The sequence below is a fragment of the Eurosta solidaginis genome, chromosome 4 (assembly GCF_040869045.1).
Source record: "Eurosta solidaginis isolate ZX-2024a chromosome 4, ASM4086904v1, whole genome shotgun sequence".
NCBI lineage: Eukaryota > Metazoa > Arthropoda > Insecta > Diptera > Tephritidae > Eurosta > Eurosta solidaginis.
The window spans coordinates 182,034,604-182,049,657 of record NC_090322.1 but is presented as its reverse complement, the minus strand read 5'-3'; the positions used below and the strand labels follow the sequence as shown (position 1 = coordinate 182,049,657).

General features: G+C 33.6%; 2 protein-coding genes across 7 annotated transcripts in view; one reads left to right on the top strand and one right to left on the bottom strand.

Annotated features, from left to right (window-relative positions):
• Positions 1-14,394, bottom strand: part of be (ben) — a 139,575-nt gene extending 125,181 nt beyond the window's left edge. For both annotated transcript variants that reach the window (XM_067784121.1, XM_067784120.1), the window contains exon 1: positions 12,859-14,394. In XM_067784121.1, the coding sequence (XP_067640222.1) occupies positions 12,859-13,659 (801 nt within the window). In that variant the 5' untranslated portion in view covers positions 13,660-14,394. The remainder of the gene's footprint in view (positions 1-12,858) is intronic.
• The window catches only part of hiw (highwire), a 376,800-nt gene that overhangs the window by 274,594 nt on the left and 87,152 nt on the right, over positions 1-15,054 (top strand). The window lies entirely within an intron of this gene.

Here is a 15,054-nt window from a genome sequence, read left to right as displayed (position 1 = left end):
GGGTGAAATCGGTTGAAGCCACGCCCAGTTTTTATACACAGCCTACCGTCTGTCCTTCCGCTCGATATATCTTAACTAAACTCAGTTCACGCACTTATCTGAACTCACTTTGTGTTGGTATAAAAAATGGTAGAAATCCGACTATGACCACGCCCACTTTTTCGATATCGAAAATTACGAAAAGCCCTTGGAATCTTGGCAGGAATACTGTTCGTGGTATTACATATATAAATAAATTGGCGGTATCCGACAGATGATGTTCTGGGTCATCCCGGTCCACATTTTGATCGATATCTCGAAAACGCCTTCACATATACAACTAAGGGCCACTCCCTTTTAAAACCCTCACTAATACCTTTAATTTGATACCCATATCGTACAATCACATTCTAGAGTAACCCCTGGTCCACCTTTATGGCGATTTCTCGAAAACGCGTCCACCAATAGAACTAAGGCCCACGCCATTTTAAAATACTCATTAACACCTTTCGTTTGATACCCATATTGTACAAACGCATTCTAGAGTCACCCCTGGTCCACCTTTATGGCGATATATCGAAAAGGCGTCCACCTATAGAACTAAAGCCCACTCCCTTTTAAAAAACTCATTAACACCTTTCATTTGATACCTATATCGTACAAACACATTCCAGGGTTACCCTAGGTTCATTTTCCTACATGGTTATTTTCCCTTATTTTGTCTCCATAGGTCTCAGCTGAGTATGTAATGTTCGGTTACACCGGAACTTAACCTTCCTTACTTGTTTTATCTTAGAAAGCTGTATCTCGCAATTTCTTTTTTGAGTCATAAGCCACCTTTTCACATATATTATTTTTTTATTAATTTTTTGATTTTCGTTTATCTTAATTAATTGTCTTTTATGTTATTTTATTTTCTAGTCTTTTGATTTAGTTTACTTTAATTTATTTTATTATTCCTATTTTATTTTATTTTATTTTATTTTTTTATTTTTGTTTACTTTGTATTTATTTAACTTTGTTTTTAAATTTAACTCATTTTATTTTCTTTATTTTATTTTATTTGATTTTTTGTATTATTTAATTTTATATTGTTTAATTTGTTTAATTATATTTTTTAATTTTTAATTTAGTTTAGTTTTATTTATTTTTTTCTCATTTAATATAATTTAGTTTTAATTTATTTTCGTTTTATTTTATTTTATTTAAATTTATATTGCTGATTTTTGATAGCCTTGTAAGTACTTATTATTGTAAAAAATTTAATGAGCTGATAGGCCTTAGTTAAATAAAACACAATATTTAAAGTTGTGTTTTAGTTTTACTTCTTCGATATTTCGATATCAGTCTGAAATCATCTTCAGGAACATATTTGATCGATCAAACATAGTCATATGTTCCTGAAGATGATTTCAGACTGAAATCGAAATATCGACGAAGTAAAACTAAAACACAACTTTAAATATTGTGTTTTATTTAACTAAGGCCTATCAGCTCATTAAATTTTTTACAATAATAAGTATTTAAATTTATTTTATCTTAACAATTGTTTTTGTTTTTATCGGCCTATTGATAAATGATTCAAGGTTCGATTCGAGCTCAAGGCGAGAACAATAATTTTTTTCCAATGATAATTATTGTTATTTTTTAATTTTTCTAAATTTGAAAAATTGTATTTTGTTTTTTCTGCTTAATATTCCAAAAACAAAAAATTAAGAAATAATAATAATTATCATTGGAAAAAAATTATTGTTCTGGCCTTGAGCTCGAATCGAACTTTGAATTATTTTATCTTAATTTATTTTATTTTATTTTGATTTATTCTATGTTATTTAATTTAATTTTATTATTTGTTTTATTATTGTGTTTCACCCTCTTTATTTTATTCTATTTTATTTTTTCTATTTTACTTTGTCTTATTTTTTATTATTATTTTTTATTTAATTTAATTTTATTTTATATCATTTTATTTTATTATGTTTTATTTGATTTTACCATTTTTTTGTTTTTTTATATATATTTTTTTTTTATTTTTATTACATTTTTCTTTATTTTGTATTTCATATTTTATTTAATGGCATTTTATATTATTTTGTTTAATTACATATTTTTTTTTTTTGTTTTTTTTTTTATTTTTTTATCTTACTGTATTTCATTTTTTTGAAATTACGTGCAATTTATTTTGTCTTAACTTATGTTATTTTGTTTATATTTTTTTTGTTTTATTTTTATTTTTATTTTAGTTTTGTTTTATTTTTTATTTAATTTTACTTTGCCTTATTTTATTTTATTTATTGGGAGTTTTTTCCTATCGAAATCGATAATAACTCTTCTGTTTTTTACATTTCCTATTTGGCAAGCCTAGAGATAAACTAAAATATTTCATAAATTTAAATAAAGTGTTTGTCTTTAAAAAAAGATCTCATTAATCTTTTCACTAAGTTGCACACTTAGAGTCACTCATAAGTTTAACGAAACACACTCTTCGAACACCAACGAAGCGGATGATTAATTCTTTCTATAATTAGGTGAAATGACGCATTTCACAAAAGTACTGCGTCTCGAAATTTCTCTATGCGCATATACGCTATATACATACATATGGGTCGCGTATAGAATTATCTGTTTCACAAAGAACCTATGTATATATTGCTAGGTGCAAGTGCACCACCGTAACAAAGTCTATGTGTTTGTAGTATATTTATTTATCTACATCAGAGTATCTACAAGTGTTATTAATTTTTTCTTATCTGGCAGGCAATGACCGATAAGCAGTCATTAGTCATAAGTTTCCAATATGTTTGTGTGTTAGGGTGGTTTATTTTGAAGCGGCATTTGGATTTTTTGTTCTAATTGAAAATCTGAAACTTAAAATGAAAAAAAAAAAATAAATAATAATAATAATCATGGCACTAAGAAAATCTAAGAGCTTTTCAGGTTTAGTCAGAAGTTGTGCCATTGCGTTTGATTATATTTGAATATTTATCGGAATGATTTTAATGTCATCACTTGCTTCTTCGGCACAACGCCGATTAAGAAAAACATCACCCAAAAATGCAAAACTCCAATGTACACACGTATCGTTTTAGTATTGCATTTTTTATGATTAACAAAACCGTAGAGTACATTAATTTTTGCATATATTAATTAGTCAACTTAGTTATAACAGAAAAATAAATACTTGCCTTTGCTCTGGCGGCATTTGGAAAGTTAAAGCGTTTCGGTTGTTATTTATCGCGTTTGTTTACCATATAAGTATAGAAAATTAAGTAACTTATTATTTGCAAAATAATTTTTGCTACTCTCTGCTGCTTATATATATTTATGTATAACTACACATTTGGTTTCTTTGATTAGGTTAGGTTGTTACCAGAATTTTTTTGACGACCAAAGAGAAGAACCCCTATCAGTTGCCAGGACTTATGTTATAGAATAACTCCGTTCTCTGGGCCAATACTAGAAGTTTTCTAGGACCTAGCTTAATTGCTGCCTCGAGATTTGGCAACTCTGCCGCCCGTAGTAGCGGGACCCTTAACCTGGCGTGCGCAAGACACGAACACCGAACGTGCTAAACCGTTTATACCTGCAGCTCGCACTTCGTATACCTGCTGTTACTGACGAGACCTAACTTATAAGCCTGTGACGCCAGAAGGCAGTGTCCAGTTAGTATGCCCATCGTGGGCCTTAAGACTTCTATCTTCAGAGTTATGAGCCAGTTTGTGAGTATAAATTGCACATGATCTTAAAAATTTTGCAGCCCCGTGCTTTTGTCCACACCTTTCCTGCTTGATGGATCATATGCAGCTTCTGTCTTCTTTTAATTTCTCCCAAACGGTTTGGAGATCTATTGTCGTTTCAGCGAGTGTCTAAATATTATGTACCTTGGCAACCAGTTAACAACAACAAACTTTTTTTTTGCATAAAAGCTGCGGTTCAATAGTAGAACAATTCTACAAAGGTTAATCAAAATTGGGGATACGTAAGATTTTGGATGGGCACTTGGGAAAATGTATCCCATGTATGCCCTCCTCTTTCAAGGAAGTAAATGCTTCGAGAGCGCTATCAGTCTCAGATACATGTCTTCGAAGGTTTTACGCTAGTGAGACTCATATCCCATTCTGAAATTGTTCCAAATCGGTCCCGAAATATTCTCGAAATGATTCTGTAAATATTCCCGACGTGATCCTGTAATAATCCTAAAATGGTTTCGAAATAGCCTCGAAATAATCCAGAAGTTATCTGGAAACGCCACCTAAAATAATAGCAAAATTATTCTGAAGTTGTTACAAATCGGTCCCGAAATATTCTCGAAATGATTCTTTACATATTCCCGACGTGATCCTGTAATAATCCTAAAATGGTTTCGAAATAGCCTCGAAATAATCCAGAAGTTATCTGGAAACGCCACCTAAAATAATAGCAAAATTATTCTGAAATTGTTCCAAATCGGTCCCGAAATAGTCTCGAAATGATTCTTTACATATTCCCGACGTGATCCTGTAATAATCCTAAAATGGTTTCGAAATAGCCTCGAAATAATCCAGAAGTTATATGGAAACGCCACCTAAAATAATAGCAAAATTATTCTGAAATTGTTCCAAATCGGTCCCGAAATAGTCTCGAAATGATTCTTTACATATTCCCGACGTGATCCTGTAATAATCCTAAAATGGTTTCGAAATAGCCTCGAAATAATCCAGAAGTTATCTGGAAACGCCACCTAAAATAATAGCAAAATTATTCTGAAGTTGTTGCAAATCGGTCCCGAAATATTCTCGAAATGATTCTGGAAATAGTCCCGAAGTGATCCTGTAATAATCCTAAAATGGTTTGGAAATAGCCTCGAAATAATCCAGAAGTTATCTGGAAACGCCACCTAAAATAATAGCAAAATTATTCTGAAGTTGTTACAAATCGGTCTTGAAATAATCTCGAAATGATTCTGGACATAGTCCCGAAGTGATCCTGTAATAGTCCTAAAATGATTTCGAAATATCCATAGGCCTAAAGTTATCTGGAAATGCCACCTAAAATAATGGCAAAATGATTCTGAAATTGTTCCAAATCGGTTCCGAAATAGTCTCGTGATAATTCCAAAAATAATACAGAAGTAAACCTGAAATTGCGCCAAAATCTAATTGAAATAGCTTCGAAATGATCTTTAAAATAATCGTAAAGTGTTCCTGGAGCTTTCCGAAATGTTCGCGAAACAGTCTCAAAATGGTCCAAGGATATATGATAAAATTCTATCCTCTTAAGAATTTGATTCAGGCGTATCAAGCCGTTACGCATGGACAAAGGTGGAATTTAGTTCCACATAGTTGATATACAAAGAAAAATCAGCAATCTATAAGGGAAGGGACCAAATGTGAATAAAACGGGCCATTTTTGGAAAAAAATTTCCCAAGTAGCTTCCTGGTAAATCGCTATATGCGTATTTAAAGTTTGAAATCAGACTTTTGTAAAAAAGTGTTTTTATTTCCTATTTTGACAAGTGTTTTTTGAATTTTGGCCACAAGAGTAGGTTTGCTGGCCCATAGTGGCCAATAAGCAATAGTTTTGGTAATTATTTTTTTTTTCGTTTATCTACAAAGTCTAAAATTCAAATTAATTTACATATGCCCAGCCCATGCATAATTTTTCGAAAATCTGTATTCTACTTCTTTACATATTCGAATGATTTGCAAAAAAGACAAAATATTAAAACTTTGCACTGCAGCTACTATTGTTGTTGAATTGCTGCTAATTTGTTAAGTGCATCAAAATAATAGCAACTTACAATAACAACAATAGTAGTTCAGTAATAGATAAACGAACTTTGGTGTGCCAAAAACGCCCATTGACTTTGGTATCATTGAGACATTACACGCTTACTATCTCACTAACCGCCCAACCAAGCAGCTGTTTCGTGTGTAATTCCATTGGGTAAATTAAATAAACAACAAACTAAAAGGCCAACTAAACTCGCTAAACAGACAATTATAGAACAAACTTAACCAGTTTGTCAGGTAAATATGTATGTGCATATATTGTATGTAGGTATACATATGTATGTATAAACCATTGTTAATACATATATATAGATATGTACATACATATGAACTGATTGACGAAATTAGCATCGAGGAAAAGTGGCGTCAGCAACACTAAATTATACTTGCAAGAGCACATACTACCTTTATATTTAAATGTTAATATATGCATATGTATGTATATTTACTTACTTATAAATAACAAGTAAGGAAAGCTAAGTTCGGGTGTAACTGAAGATTGCATACTCAGCTGAGACCTATGGAGACAAAATAAGGGAAAATCACCATGTAGGAAAATGAACCTAGGGTAACCCTGGAATGTGTTTGTACGATATAGGTATCAATTGAATCGCCATAAAGGTAGACCAGGGGTTCCTCTAGAATGTGATTGTACGATATGGGTATCAAATTAAAGGTATTAGTGAGGGTTTTAAAAGGGAGGCCCTTAGCTGTATATGTGAAGGCGTTTTCGAGATATCGACCAAAATGTGGACCAGGATGACCCAGAACATCATCTGTCGGATACCGCCAATTTATTTATATATGGGCTTTTGATTTCGCCCTGCAGAACTTTTTCATTTTCTTCTACTTAATATGGTAGGTGTCACACCCATTTTACAAAGTTTTTTTCTAAAGTTACATTTTGCGTCAATAACCCAATCCAATTACCATGTTTCATCCCTTTTTTCGTATTTGGTATCGAATTATGGCATTTTTTTAATTTCTCGTAATTTTCGATATCGAAAAAGTGGGTGTGGTCATAGTCGGATTTCAACCATTTTTTATACCAATACAAAGTGAGTTCAGATAAGTGTGTGAACTGAGTTTAGTAAAGATATATCGATTTTTGCTCAAGTTATCGTGTTAACGGCCGAACGGAAGGACAGACGGTCGACTGTGTATAAAAACTGGGTGTGGCTCAAACCGATTTCACCCTTTTTCACAGAAATAAGTTACCGTCCCAGAATCTTAGCCCCTACCAAATTTCACAAGGATTGGTAAATTTTTGTTCGACTTATGGCATTAAAAGTGTCCTAGACAAATTAAATGAAAAAGGGCGGAGCCACGCCCATTTTGAAATTTAATTTTATTTTTATACTTTGCTGCACCATATCATTACTGGAGTTGAATGTTGACATAATTTACTTATATACTGTAAAGATATTAAATTTTTTGGTAAAATTTGACTTAAAATTTTTTTTTTTTAAAGTGGGCGTGGTCGTTCTCCGATGTTGCTAATTTTTATTAAGCATTCATATAGTAATAGGAGTAACGTTCTTGCCAAATTTCATCATTATATCTTCAACGACTGCCAAATTACAGCTTGCAAAACTTTTAGATTACCTTCTTTTAAAAGTGGGCGGTGCCACGCCCATTGTCCAAAATTTTACTAATTTTCTATTCTGCATCATCAGTTCAACTCACCTACCAAGTTTCATCGCTTTATCCGTCTTTGGTAATGAATATCGCACTTTTTCGGTTTTTCGAAATTTTCGATATCGAAAAAGTGGGCGCGGTTATAGTCCAATATTGTTCATTTGAAATAGCGATCTGAGATGAGCTCTCAGGAACCTACATACCAAATTTCATCAAGATACCTAAAAATTTACTCAAGTTATCGTGTTAACGGACAGACGGACGGACGGACGGACGGACATGGCTCAATCAAATTTTTTTTCGATTCTTATGATTTTGATATATGAAACTCTATATCTATCTCGATTCCTTTATATATGTACAACCAACCGTTATCCAATTAAAGTTAATATACTCTATGAGCTATGCTCAACTGAGTATAAAAAGAATACACGCAACAGATCGTTAGACCGGCGTTTATACCATATTTGTGAATAGTCGTTAAATGTGTTTAAATATGGGTGTTTATATATATCTGTTATTTTTACATATAAATATTGCTCATATTCACACATATGTACATACCAATGTATTTATATGCTAAATTTAATTGTTTATATTTAACATTGAAGTGGATAATAATATAAAATTTGAGGAGTGGTTACACTTTGCGTGTAATTGTCGAAGCTGCATGTGGAAATTGCATGCTGTCAAAACTAAAGGAAAAACAAAAAATGTATTTTATTTAATAATTTGGGAAAAATTTAAACAACGTGACATCAGGACGGACAAGGCGACAGCTGTTTCGATTATACCTTGTAAATCTCTTCAAAGCCTTTTCTCCCGGGAGTGGGAGTCGAACCCGCACTCCTACGATAGTTGAAATGGTTATAAACGCATTCAGCTACGTCATGCCTTAGTTGTTGTAAAGTTTTTATAAAATTAAAAATTGCTTGAAATAAATGTTTTCATACATTTAAAGCGATACGGCAATCCCCGGTTAACTCATAAAAAAATGTATTTACCTACACTGAGAGAAATGCCTTGGCTGCTGTCTGAATATCAAATAATGGCATTTGACACTATGGTGAGACTGATTCATTGACAAGGGACGACGGCAAGTCGTTCCAAAATACATATGTACTTGCATAGGTATTTCAACTGATGTTTTAGCCAGTGTATGGAAATATACAGCTGCGAGTAATAAAATAGCCATAGAAATTAAGTTTTATTAGTTGACAAGGGACGACTGAATGTCGTTCCAATATAGATACATATGTGCATAAGTACATCAACTGATGTTTTAGCCATAGATTTTTTTTCAGTGTATGCAAATATACAGCTGCGAGTAATAAAATAGCAATAAAAATTAAGTTTTATTAGTTGTTTACTACTTTTTTTATTTTAGTAAAATCAAAAAAGTTGTCTTGATTTGTACAAACAAAGAAAATTATGTAAACCAATTTCGCATAAATTTAAAAAAAAAAAAATTCGTAAACTCGTAAAATTAAAAAAGAATTATCTTAAATTGCATGAAAGTATACCGCCCAACTAGATTGAGTTTTATTATGATAAGGCGAGAGTCGCACATGATCGACCAAGTCGGAAAGGTGTGGACCCAAGCAGGGTAAAGTAAAGTGTCGAAGATTATGTGTAGGTCTTACAACCTTAGACTAACAAAGTTACTCCCATCTTTAAAAAGCAAGCACTGTAGACTCATGACGGATATTCTGACTGGACACTTCTAGCGTCACATGCCTTTAACTTAGGCTTAGTTAGTGATAGGAGATGTAAGAATTACGGGTTAGAGGAGGAAACAAGCGGGCACGTTATGTGTTTGCGTCCAGCTACCAGGAGTCATACAGCTATCAGATATAGAAGCAGCAAGTGGCATAAGTCCTAGCAAGCTTCTAGTATTTGCCAAAAGGGCGGAGTTATTTTATTACATAGGTTCTGCTTTTTGATAGGGTTTTTCAGTTTGGTCGTTAAACAAACTTCTTACGGACCGGCCTGTTCAACCTAACCAAACCGTGCAGCTTTGTAATCCAATATATTTTATTTTGAGAATGTATGTACAAGTTTAAAGTTTCTCAAAACCCGTGCTATTTATTTTCGAAGTGTGTTTTAGATTTTTTTCGATATAAAAAAGAAAAATGCATACCGAACAATTTCTCTAAAAATAAAAAGGAAACAAATTTTAAAAGTTCATCAATATTTTCAAAAACTTCTTGTTTTTTTTTTAAATTGAACAAAGTAAAAATAAAATAAAAAAATTTTAAGCACTTCCTTTATATAAATGGACAAAAATGAGCGAAAAATGTCTCCTTATATTAAGACATACTTTTACTAAACTTTGATTTTTAAATTTTGGCATAGAAAATGCAAAACTATTTATGAGAAGTAAAAATATAAAGGTGGAGCGCACATTACTTGGATTGGAAAGTTGGTAGGAAAGGTGATATTATTAATCAATCAATTGCGCTCTACCTTTATATTTTTACTTCTGTTGTTGTTGTTGTTGTAGCAGTACTTCACCCCACCTAACAGGTGCGACCAATCACAAATTGTCATTCTCTAACGGGAATCCAAGGAAACTTGCAGTTTCAACAGGGGTGGACCATAATGAGAGGGGTGTTAGAGGCGTTGGTTCCACATTACAATTAAAGATGTGGTTGGTGTCATGTGGGGACAAATTGCAAGCGGGGCATACAGTTTGTATGTCGGGTTTGATTCTGGATAGGTAAGAGTTTAGCCTGTTACAGTATCCAGATCGAAGTTGAGCTAGAGTGACTCGCGTTTCCCTGGGGAGTATGCGTTCCTCTTCCGCAAATTTTGGGCACTGTTCTTTGAGTACTGGATTCACCGGTAAATTCCCGGCATAAAGGTCCGGCGCCTGTTTGTGGAGTTCGCTAAGGCTTCGTACGGGTGAGTTCTCAGGTGTCGTATTTCCTCATAATGCTTACGGAGATGACTCCTTAAGCCCCTGGGCAGTGTTGGTTCATCAATCAGATGTCTGTTAGGATGCCCAGGTTTCTGGGTATTCAACAGGAACTGTTTGTTTAGCATCTCATTTCTCTCCCTGATGGGGAGTATTCTCGCCCCATTATGTAGATGGTGTTCTGAGACATAAGAAGACAACCCGGGGCGGTTCTGAGGGCAGGCTTTTGGCAGGCCTGTAGCTTCTTCCAGTGAGTAGTTTTTAGGCTTGGTGACCATAACGGGGACGCGTAGCATGCAATCGGCCGGCTGGTGGTAATGAGCGTTTCTTTATCTTTTCCCCAAGTACTGCCAGCAAGAGATTTGAGGATTTTATTACGGCTCTGGATTTTCGGTACAATTGCGGCTGCATGCTCTCCAAAATGTGGATCCTGATCGAACGTCATCGGCGTAGGAAACGATAGTAACTCCTTCTGGTGGTTAAGGTAGCTTTGATATGTAGAAGTTAAACAAAAGTGGGGATAGGACACCACCCTGTGGCACCCCTTGTTTAATTCTTCTAAATTCCACCGATGCCTGCCGACCACCCAGATAATTTGCGGTTCACCTTTTAAGACATTTACTTCTCATAAATATTTTTGCATTTTCTACGTCAAAATTTACAAATCAAAGTTTAGCAAGAATATGTCTTTATATAAGGAGACATTTTTCGCTCATTTTTGTCCATTTATATAAAGGAAGTGCTTAAAATTTTTTATTTTATTTTTAGTTTTCTCGGTGTCTTAACCTATCTGTTAAGTTTTACCCTTGTAGCTCAATGAGAATTTACATAAAATCAATCCCAAAATTCCCTCCGTTCCGTTTGATTTTTCTAAATATCTCAGTCCGTGCGCCCGCTAGCTTTTTGTATTGTGTCATTAGCTGACATCGACCTCTGAATTAAGCTCTAAAATTTTAGCTTCTAGCTCATCGAGAAGTTACTTAAAACCCGGTTTCTAATTTCTAAATTATTATCTAATTTTTTCGATCCGTGCGCCACCTAACGGATTTTTTCTCCGTTTGTTCCTTTGTCACGGTGTCTTAATCTGTCTCTGAGGTTTCATGTTTATGAAAAGTTACTTTAAAATCGATTTCAAAAACCCCAATTTCCAAATTCTTATCTAAATATTTCGATCCGTGCGCCACCTAACGGAATTATTTTCTCCTTTTCTCGGCGTCTTATCCTATCTGTGAAGTTTTACAGTTGTGGCTCAATGAGAACTTATAAAAATCAATCTCAAAATTTCCTCCCTATCGTACGATTTTTCTAAATATCTCATCCCGTCCGCCCCTAGCGAATCTCTTTGTGTCGTCGGTTGTCATCGAACTCTGAAAAGTTTGAAATTTCAAGTATCTAGCTCATCTAGAAGTTACTTAAAAGCTGGTTTGAAAATTTTCAAATTCTTACCAAATTATTTCGATCCATGCGCCACCTAACGGATTTTTTCCATTTTTGCATTGTCACGGTGTTCTAACCTATGTGTAAAGTTTCACGTTTGTAGCTCAATGAGAAGTCCCTTAAAAATCCATTGCAAAATTTGTGTGAAAAGCGGACAAACATTCAACCGAGCTTATATAAAAGAAGTAATAAAAGAGTGGGAAATATAGCAGCAAGCAGAATAATTCAGTCGCGTTTTTTTTTCAATATTCCATCTAGATTATTCTTTCTTTAATTTTTGATATTTTAAGAAAAAGTTCTATAATGCATACCCAATCTCTAAAACGTGCTCGAAAAAAAAAATACGAAAAATTTTAAGAAAATTTCGAAATTACTAACTTTTATCTTGTTAGCCTAAAACTGATTGGACAACAAACCTAAATACTGGAAGAAATTCAGAGAATTCTAAATATAAAGTTAGAAATAATCGTAAAATTTAGAATTTTTTTGAAAAAAAAAATTGCGAAAGGGAAATTTTTCGACCAAAACACTCCCCAAAACCCAAAAAATACTTTTTTTTTCAAAAAGCTGTTGTAAAAACGTTGGCGATAAAAGTTTTTTGAAAAAAAAATTTTTTGGGTTTTGTGGAGTGTTTTGGTCGAAAAATTTACCCTTTCGTCATTTTTTTTTTGCAGGCTCCAAAATTATTTTTTTGGGTATGCGTAGTGGAACTTTTTTTCCTAAGCCCAAATCCTATCGAAAAATCAATGGCGCGATATCGGTTAATAAATCGACCCAGTCTAATGTACATACATACAGATATAGTGAGATTAGGAGGGGTTAGGAGGTTTGAAAGACAGGAATATGGAAAAACGGATCATACAGAAGAAGAGGGAGGGAATGAGAGTGATAAGAAAAGTATAAAAAACATTTTTAAAGTGTGGACAAACAAATTTTCGATCAATACAACTTCAGTCCGCAATGCTAATTTAACATAATGTGAATTTGTTGGGACTCGAACAATAGAGGTTGTTTTAGATTCTAGTGATGAGATTGCGGATCCTTACATAGCAAAATAACGAACTAATTCTACCACATACAAAAAAAAATAATAATAAAAAATAATAATTTACTTACCCTGGAATTTCGTTGATTGAAATCACAAACAATGGTAACAAATGAATTACTGCTACAATTACATACATCACAGATGTCTGTGCGTTTTTCTTCATCCAACAAACTCCACGCAGATAAATCATTATTGATACGCGAAGCTGTCGGTGAACGAAGTGTTCGAGATGTCATAGCAACCCTATCGCTCTCAACTCCACCAATATGATTTGCAAGCATTTGCTGGGTGTAAAAGTATTGAGGTTTCACTTTTGAGCCATCATAACCGAAACGGGCTGGTTGAAGAGGTGGTGCTAAAGGCTTGTAATGGCGATGATGACGATCGCTAGAACTTTCTATAATCCCATTAGTATTAGGCGCTTCATTCTCTTCCTCATCGTAATAGTCATCATCGACTTCGGTAGCTGGCGCTGCTGTGTTACCTTTGTCAGCTAGCACGCTGGACGGCGCTATATGGAGCGTGCGTTTGTGCCGGGGTTCTTGTAATACGAAGAAGGCTTGGTTATTGCTGAGATCAGCTTGTTGTTGGAAGGCATAAGATGCATGTAATGCAGGGACAGGCACCGGAGCTCTATTAGACGCTGACAAAGAAGACGCGGAAGCAGTTAGAATAGTTAAAACTGATATAAAGTAATAGCAAGCTAGTGGTATGACTAGAGTGCTGGTTATCGCTTTTATGGTTGGCAAGATGTGTGTTTTAATTATTGCGGCGGGTAGGTTGTGTGAGATGCTGGACCTGTTGTTGTAACTGGTGGTTGTTAAGGCAGGAGTGCCACAATCGTGGACTTCAATGCGTTTTTGACACATTTTTATTAAGATTTTTTGGCAAATAAAAATCAAAAATTTTTTTTGTGTAAATTGGCCTTGATATCAGGCCAAATTACAGTGCAAATCTCAAATTTTCGAATCAAAAATTTACTCAAATATTAATTTGTTTATTATTTGAGTGCGTATTTTTCAATCTGCATATGCCTACATTTTTTTTTTAATATTTCACCATAAATTAATATCGACACAACACAATTTCATAGACAAAAACGTTTCGTTTATATTTGATAATAATTTTTCTTATTTTCTTCACTCATCAAAGATAACTTTCACTTCCTTGACACTAATTTTCTGATGAAATTTTTTATATTTTATACATAACATTTTTCTTTCCTTTCCTTCTTGCACTAGTAACTTTTAATTTCCGCTCCGGTTCTTTTCGTTGTTATGTTTTTATTATTGTTGTAGCTGTACGTTTTTCTTGCTCTAATTTACGCTAATTGATTCTTTTGTTGTTCAAGCTACGAGAATTAAGTTCGCTTAATTCTTTGCCGTTCACACAGCTCTTTCATCCACTGTGCACATTGTCATAACTTGCATGTAGGTTTCTTACCGCGTATAACTTTTTATCTTATATTATTGTGGGGTGGTAAAAAAATATATATCTTCTAAAATAATTATGTATGTCAAAATTAAGTCACCACAAATGAGCCGCACGCGCACGTAACCGTCCGATAGCAATTCTCTTCGCAAACGACCCACAACTTTGCTTCACCGAAGTCGTTTTCGTCTGAAGAATCTGATTTTGTATATGATCACTATGAGAATTTTTTACTCACCAGTAATAATCGCTCTCATGCGCTCTTGAGTGCTTTGCATGGCATTGAGTAGATTTTGTAAACACTCACTGCGATATTTCTCTCTTAAATAATTTTATTCATACCATATTATTGATATTGTTTCTATCCGACTAACATATTTTGGTTTTATATTTCGCCTCAGTGAGGTCAAGAATCTTACCGTGTAATTATACTGGCTAGATATCTATGTTTGTTGCCTTTCAATACTGGTAATTTTATGTTGTGGGTAAATTTGTAACATTTTTTGATATTGATTATACAAACTCTCGCCCCGCAGAAGGTACCTAATGCCCTATGCTTATAATTAGTCTTCCTGTGATATAAGTTGCTATATCCCAGCTACACTTCTATACACCAAAAAATACAAATATTTATATAATCAATAAAGTTTGTTATAATTACAGCAGTAAATACGAAAAAAGTAGAGAAAATTTGTATCAAATAACTTAATTTCCTTTAGTTTTTTCAATAATTTTAAGTAAAATCTTCTATGAATTTCGCAAAGCCAATTCGTTGCCAGTAGTGGAATTCACTAACTTATAACGATGCGATTTGTGGAGATTTTAATTAACGA